This window comes from Malaclemys terrapin, chromosome 2 (genome assembly GCF_027887155.1).
Source record: "Malaclemys terrapin pileata isolate rMalTer1 chromosome 2, rMalTer1.hap1, whole genome shotgun sequence".
In the NCBI taxonomy this organism is placed as follows: Eukaryota; Metazoa; Chordata; order Testudines; family Emydidae; genus Malaclemys; species Malaclemys terrapin.
Genome location: NC_071506.1, coordinates 204,409,545 through 204,417,719, shown reverse-complemented (window position 1 = coordinate 204,417,719; position 8,175 = coordinate 204,409,545). Strand labels below are relative to the sequence as shown.

At 44.4% G+C, this 8,175-nt stretch overlaps 1 protein-coding gene across 2 annotated transcripts; it reads left to right on the top strand.

Annotated features, from left to right (window-relative positions):
• Positions 1-262: 262 nt before the first annotated feature.
• Positions 263-5,945, top strand: CCR4 (C-C motif chemokine receptor 4). 2 transcript variants are annotated; one of them, XM_054017117.1, is made up of 3 exons: positions 263-339; positions 2,579-2,697; positions 4,163-5,945. In XM_054017117.1, the coding sequence occupies exons 2-3, from the start codon at positions 2,582-2,584 to the stop codon at positions 5,244-5,246; spliced, it is 1,200 nt and encodes a 399-aa protein (XP_053873092.1). In that variant the 5' UTR covers positions 263-339; positions 2,579-2,581; the 3' UTR covers positions 5,247-5,945. The 2 variants fall into 2 exon arrangements, with proteins under 2 accessions (XP_053873092.1, XP_053873094.1); XM_054017119.1 differs by lacking the exon at positions 263-339 and having other exon boundaries at positions 2,425-2,697; positions 4,163-4,334; positions 5,491-5,945.
• Positions 5,946-8,175: the final 2,230 nt, after the last annotated feature.

The following is an 8,175-nucleotide window of genomic DNA, read 5'->3' as shown; positions in this document are numbered from 1 at the left end:
TTAAAGCAAGCCCATGCAAACACTCTCCAAGAAAAGAGAGCCAGTTCACACCTCATCAGGACATGGATGGGACAAACCCAGCTCAGCCTTACAGGAACAATGGACTTGAGGGAGTCACCCCCTTCCTTTGGTCAGTTTGGGACTGCGATGAGGTAATGCTCACCTGACTCTGAAGGGGGTGGGGCAAAGCCAAGAGGGAAGAAAGGACATGATAAAAGGGAGAGACATTTTGTCATGCTCTCTCTCTTCCACCTACATCTACAGACACCACCACCACCAAGCGACTGAAACGCTGATAAAAGGGGAAAGCCTGACTGAAAAGTAACCAGCCAGCCTGTGGTGAGAAGCATCTAAGTTTTTAAGGACATTTAAAGTGTTAAGATCAGCTTAGAATGCATTTTGCTTTTATTTCATTTGACCAAATCTGACTTGTTATGCTTTGACTTATAATCACTTAAATCTATCTTTATAGTTAATAAATCTGTTTGTTTATTGTACCTGAAGCAATGTGTTTTATCTGAAGTATGTCAGAGGCCCCCCTTGGGCTAACAAGCCTGGTACATATCAATTTCTTTGTTAAATTGACGAACTCATATAAGCTTGCAGTGGGCATAACTGGACACTGCAAGATGGAGGTTCCTAGGGTTGTGTCTGGGACCGGAGATATTGGCTAGTGTCATTCGCTTGCAAGTTGCTGGGAGCAGCTTACATGCCAGAGGCTGTGCGTGAACAGCCCAGGAGTGGGGGTTCTCACAGCAGAGCAGGGTAAGGCTGGCTCCCAGAGTCAAGGATTGGAGAGGCCTAGTAGATCATCAGTCCAGATAACACCAGAGGGGAACATCACAGCGGTGTACAACAGAAGACATGCCAAGAAGCATTAAATGGACACTCTTCTCATTCCTTGAAGACCTGGACTTCACAGATGATGTCACTCTCCTATCACATACCCAACACCATATACAAGGAAAAACAACTCGACTCAACGCATTCAGCCAGCAAATTGGACTGAAAATCAATCGCAATAAGACAGATATCATGACCTTTAATATTGACTTACCATCACCTGTGTGGAGAGAGGATTATGTTCTCACCAATGTAGAAACATTCACATACATGGGCAGCACCATCAGCCAGATCGGTGGAACAAGCCAGGACATCCGGAACAAAATCAATAAAGCCAGGAACACCTTCAAGAGCTTAAATACAGTCTGGATATGATCAAAATACAACACCAAAACCAAACTCAAGATTTATCAGAGCTGCGTACTTTCAACACTACTTTATAGTGCAGAATGCTGGGGAAGGAGAAAGTATGACGTGTCCAAACTGTCTTCATTCTATACAACCTGCCTCAGAAAAATCCTCCGTATCTTTTGGCCCAGAACAATATCAAACCAAGATCTATTGACACAGTGCAGCCAAGAGGATCTGAGCACCATCATTGCCAGGAGGCGCTGGAGATGGATCAGCCATGTGCTTTGGATGGAAACTGATTCCATCACCAGAGCAGCAATAAGATGGACACCTGAAGGCAAGTGAAAACGAGGCCGCCCGAAAACAACATGGCGAAGAGCTGTGGAAGCCGAGCTGAAAAACCTGGGGCACAGCTGGGGAACCATTGAAAGACTTGCCAGAAACAGACAGGAGTGGAGGAGCTTCATCACTGCCCTGACCGCCAGAGGCGTAATAGGAACATGACGATGATGACGACGTACATTTCACCATGATACTATTGACCAACAAGTCACTAATTTTCAAATGCTACCTCACAAGGCATATTTTGTACAAAGATCATTACAATAGTGAGTGGGGTATGAATACAGGGGAGCATTCAGTCACATCGTATTACATTAAAGCCAGCTAGAAATACACAGTAATTTCTTCATATTATTTTCCATTTAAGCAATTCTTGCAGCTGCCAAAGGAATTAGATGTGTTTGTAAATGAGGGAAAAGTGGTCCGCACCACCATAAATAAGAGGAAGGCGATCCGTGCTTTTGCAATGCCATGCTAGGCGAACCGGGAGACAATCTCCCTATTAAGACATTGTACACACATTAGAAAACCCCTGCTTTAGAGAATTATGTTAGAGCAAAATGTGGAAAGCCCAGGTGCAAAGATAAAACCAAACAGATTATTAAACAACTCGAAGAGTATGTTATAGGCACTTTTCTCAGCTTTTAATTAACTCATCCTTCAGTCCCTTTTCATAGGTGTAATCCTCTTGGGGTCAATGTTACACTGGAGTCAATGAACTACTCACATCAGGAAGATCCCATAAATCTTTCATGACCTCTCAGGTCCTTGAGGAATAGCTGGGAGAAAAGAAAATAAAGGAGCAACTGTGTTCAAGTAAATTCAGAAAGAGACACAAGCAGAAGACCAATCACCAGTTGGAAATGGAGAAAGCTAGAAGGAATAAGACACACTAATCCCTGCCTCATGGCATTCGCAGGAAAGTGGTGGTTGTTTCAATATATATATTTTAAAGGCACATTATCTCACCTCATTATCATGAGAATTAGATGTCTCTGTTCTGGGACGGACTCCCCAAAGAAAAACTTGTACTTCCTTTCAGATAATGCCACATCACATTCACAGCTGCAGTGAGAAAGACACCGACTTACCCAGAAAACAGGAGACTGCAATTTCAGGCAAAGGGTTTCTTCAGATCAACTGTGAAGGGGGAGAAAAAAGGTACAATTTACAAAATGCAATTCATAAACAGTGATTTTGTATATTTTATACATTTGTTTTATATATATGATTATGCAGATATTCATGTACTTTAATGAGTTTTCTTTCTGCTATTGCTTCACTTTAAAATTGAACAATTTTCAAACATGGGCATAATCAAAATGTTCATGTTTAGTTTTTATTTTATTACAAAAGGGTAGCATTTGCATTTTAAAATTAACTAAAATGTCTGAATCTAGTTGTAGTGACTCCTAACTAATTCTTGTGAGTTGTTCAGTGTATATACTCTAGCACTAAAAGCAATTTCTAGACCACTGGCTTAAAGGTCCTTCTTTTTTTCTACTATTGGTATTTTATGTAATTTGTACTTCAGCTTAACAAATCAATATTTATCTGCAATATAACACAACTACAGGGTGGGAAGGAGTTCTCTCTTCTGACTGGAGCATAAAACTTGGAAACAGCCATTATAGATTCTGTCCCTGGTCCTAGCACGACCTTAGACAAGTCACTTAACCCTACTCAGTTTCATTTTCTCCTTTTCTACAAATGGGGATACTTACCAACCTCCAAAAATGTGGGGAGACTTAATTCACTTTGGCAAAAAGCTAGGAAATGCTTGGATGAATAATGCTATTGTTACCTACATTCACATGCAGTCTTTTTATGCTGTGTTCACCAACTGAGCAGCGTAGCCTTCTTAAAATAATGCCAGTTAAAATACATTTACTAAAACAGAATATGCATATTAATGTGACAAATTCCTGTCACTCACTTGGCCACTGAAGAAAGAGACTACTGAAAATACAAATATATTTTCTGGACAGCAAGTTAAGTGCTGATAGTGTTAAGTAAGAGAGTCCTATTGTTGATATTCAGGAACTGCATGAACATTGCATTAAAAAGGAGTAGTGCTCTAAAAATGAGTCAGGTGCTGCGGTCCTTGCTTATTTTTCACTTAGTCCTTAGTCAATGTTTGCTGGTGTAAATACTGTGGGTGGAAGTCAATTGGAGTTTTATCATTTACTTCATTGGGACTAGGATTTCAGTTCTTATGATTTGGTTCCAAGGTTTGAAGGATTTCTGTCACTTATTTTACTAATTAAACTCCACCTTCCTCCCTTCCAGCTGCAACTGAAAACAAACAGCCCCACTGCATGCCCTAAACTTTTATGTAGCATTGCATAGTGCTAGGAGTGTCCATTAACATATCAGAGAGTGGCCCCCATTTCTGTCCAGTATGGATTTGTAAATCTTTAATGCTAACTGAGATCTGGATCCACCAAAAACCTAGAGTTTCAAACCTCAGATGAAACGTGCATTAGAACTGCAAAGACTTCATTCTTATTCAAGTTCTTTTCAAGGACTTCTTTGGTGATACGGTTTCAAAGTCGCCTCTATTTTAGGTAAAGATTTTTAACTCCCCCTTGAGCATCTATTAACATTTGTACCTGCTTCTCCTCAGGAAGTGGAAAATGAACAACCAAACCACAGAATTCGACGACTATTCGCCTCTATATGATACCTATAGTAACAGTTATGACGATTCTTCAAAACCTTGCAGTAAAGAAAGCATCAAGAAGTTTGGATCACACTTTCTGCCCACACTTTACTCTCTGGTATTCCTGCTTGGCTTGGTAGGGAACTCTCTAGTCATTTTGGTCCTGTTCAAATACAAGAGGCTGAAGAGCATGACCGACGTTTATCTGCTCAACCTTGCAATCTCAGATTTGCTGTTTGTTTTTTCCCTTCCCTTCTGGTCTTATTATGCAGCAGATCAGTGGGTTTTCGGGGACGGATTGTGTAAAATCATTTCTTGGATCTATCTGGTTGGGTTTTACAGTGGGATATTTTTTATTATGCTCATGAGCATTGATAGGTACTTGGCAATAGTTCATGCTGTGTTTGCCTTGAGAGCAAGAACCGTCACCTATGGCATCTTTACCAGTCTTATTGTATGGTTAGTAGCCATTTCAGCCTCAGTTCCAGAGATGATATTTAGTGAATCCTATAAGGAACGCAATCATACCACCTGCAAACCACGGTACCCTGGTAATTCCACATACTGGAGAATTTTCTCCTCTTTGGAAGTCAATATACTAGGGCTCATGATACCTTCAATGGTTATGATTTTTTGCTACTCGATGATCATTAAAACCTTGCTGTACTGTAGAAGTGAGAAAAAGAATAAGGCTGTGAAGATGATCTTTGCTGTCATGATTGTGTTTTTTGTTTTTTGGACCCCTTACAACATTGTGCTTTTCTTACAATTGCTGGTAGACTTGGGTATCATTACAAAGTGTGAAATCAGCAAAGATCTGGACTATGCAATGCAAGGGACAGAAACACTGGCTTTTTTCCACTGTTGTCTCAATCCCGTTATCTATTTCTTTATGGGGGAAAAATTCAAGAAGTATGTGAAGTTGCTCTTTAAGAGCTGGGCGGTACCTAGAATGTTTTTTAAACGCTGTGGACTTCTCACCACTTATCACACCGAATCAACCAGTTCATTCCACACACAGTCTACTGGGGATCAAGACGCTCTGTAAAGATACTGCAGTGTCTACCACAGTAACAAGAAAAACTGACAGACATCACAACATTAAAAAGTGTCTCATTTAAGCTGAACAGATATGCATTTAAAAATAAGCCAGCACCTTAAAATAAATGTACCATAAGCTTTCAGTCCTGCCTCTGGATTTTTTTGAATGTAATGAGAAAAAAAGAGAAAATGTTTGAGAAGTGAAACCTAGGCTAGGCTTTTGGAAATGTAAAATTAATTTTATATTACAGATCAGTGCCAACAACACCTGCATTTACAGTGCTATGCTGTGCCTTTTGTTCTTCATCAGCACCAACAGCGAGCCCCACTTGGGGGGGGAAGAGGAAGGCGGGAGGGCAGAGATCAACAGTCATCACAAAATGCTTTGGAAATCTTAGCATATTCCAGTTATCGGCATAGGGTTTGTTAAATCAGAGTCCTAGTGTATAATAATTGTCTGTTTAGCATGCTTTCTTGTTGAATATTTCCTAGATAATGTGTCTAAGAAAACTGAAACAAGATATATTTAAAATCTTGTTGTTCACCAAGATCTAAATTGTACAGTATGTTATACCACATATGTAATACCACATATGTATGCTTTTTTATACAAGTCTTCACACATATATAGACATTTTGAATGAACCTGCCATCATGTTGTTACCTAGAATAGCAGTTTTACATAATAATTAACATGGACATTGTTAGAAATATTTTTAAATAAAAAATGAGGTTTTTTTAAAAAAACAACCTACAATGCATCCTATGCACATCATTTAAAACATTTTGTTCCTAGTCACGTTTTTAAGTGAAATTACTTTACTTAAACACCCTTTTTTAAAAACAAGACTAATAAGCCTTTGAAAAATGCCCCCTCACAAAATGACATTAAGCAACGAAAGTCTCCAGTTGGCAGTGGGAGAAGCTGCCAAAGCAGGAATCACTGCATTAGGGGTGAGGGAGAAAAGAGGGCCCAGCCAGGGCCACCCCTCCTCCCAACATCCCCCTGGACCAAGTACTGTGCAGGAGAGACCACCCCATTATGGGAGTACTAGGACCATGGGGATGCCTCGTCCTCTTCCCCTGGCCCCAGTGTGGCCGTGGCACAGCTAGTTGGCTGCTTCTGCTCCTAAGCAGGGACCTTTAGACATTCAGAGAACTTTCTCCACTTTTGACTGGGCTTTCTCTGCCCTGTGCTGTTTGCTCCAACCCTTCCTCTCCCTCACAGTCTCTTCCCCTCAGCGTGACTTAGCTAATCCCCTGCTAACTAAACCTAACCATTTAAAAAATAGTGCCACTATCCTGGCATTTGCTGCCATCACATGGGTCATTCTGCTGGCGTCCTAGAATCCTTTTCCTACCCTCTCTTTTCTGCTCTCTTTAGATTATAAGCTCTTTGGGGGCAGGGACCTTCCACTACTCTGCCTGCACAGTGCCTAGTCCTCTGGAGCTGCCCTTAGGCACTACTGTAATAAACATAATAAAATGACACAGGATAAGTGATCTGGAAGACCAAGTGAAATGTGCTGCAAGCTGCCTGTGGGAAGCAACAGCTGGGCAGTGCAGGGAGGGGCCACTGCTTTCCAGGAGGGGAGATTGAATCATAGAATCATAGAATATCAGTGTTGGAAGGGACCTCAGGAGGTCATCTAGTCCAACCCCCTGCTCAAAGCAGGACCAACCCCAACTAAATCATCCCAGCCAGGGCTTTGTCAAGCCTGACCTTAAAAACCTCTAAGGAAGGAAATTCCACCACCTCCCTAGGTAACCCATTCCAGTGCTTCACCACCCTCCTAGTGAAATAGTGTTTCCTAATATCCAACCTAAACCTCCCCCACTGCAACTTGAGACCATTGCTCCTTGTTCTGTCATTGGACACCACTGAGAACAGTCGAGATCCATCCTCTTTGGAACCCTCTTCAGGTAAGGTGGGTCCTGTCTAGGGTGTGTATGTGACTCGAGCTGTTCAGGGGGCAGACGAACCTTTACATGTCCCCCCCACTATCAAGCGATACAATTTGGGGGACAACGCCCATCCCTACTATCTACCCTCTCTCACAAGACAGACTGTCACAGGATTACCACCTGGAAAGGCCTTCTTCTGGTGTGGGGGTGGTCTTGCAGGCATCCCACCGTCAGTTTCCCCTCTCAGGACCCCTCAAGAATCCTTCTCCAGCTCCAACAGGAACTTGCAACAGGTTAATTTATTAATTTGGACAGCTCAGATCACAAATTGAAGCTCAATACCGTGACTCAAACAATGGCGTAGCCAGGTCCTAAGTGCAGGGGGAGCAAACCTAAAAAAGAAGCCCCCCCCTTGGCTCCTCCTCTGGCCACGCCCACCCTGGCTCCTCCTCCCGCTCCGCGCCCCCCCCCCACTGGCTCCTCCAGCCGCGCCGCCCCCCCCCTTGGCTCCTCCAGCCATGCTGCGGCCATGCTGCGCCCCTCCCCCCCACCCCCCAGAGGGGCTCGGTCCAGGGGGAAGGGGCTGGGGGCGGGCTGGCGGCGAGGGCTAGCTGGGGCTGGCAGCTCCCCCCGGCAGAGCAGCAGGCACAGCCTTCGAGGAGGCCAGAGGGCTCCTCATGGCAGAGGTGGGGGGAGAGCTGCATGGCTCCAGCCACATTCCGGGAACCAGCGGGCTGGAGCCGCTGGGGCCGGGGGTGCTCGACCCGGGGACCGGGACGGCACCCCAGGGCCCAAGCTGAGCCAGGCCGGAGCCGCCGGGGCCGGGGGTGCTCGGCTGCCGCCACTTGTCCAGGGCCAGGACCGGGCCGGCGCGCACTCAGCCGGAGCTGCTGGGTCCGGGGCTGGAGCCGCCAGGGCCGGAACCGGGCCGGCGCACTCGGCCGGAGCCGCGGGGGCCAGGGCCTGCGTCCCGGGGCCCGAGCTGGGCCCGTGCCGGCATGCTCGGCCAGAACTGGGGCCGGCGTTCTGGG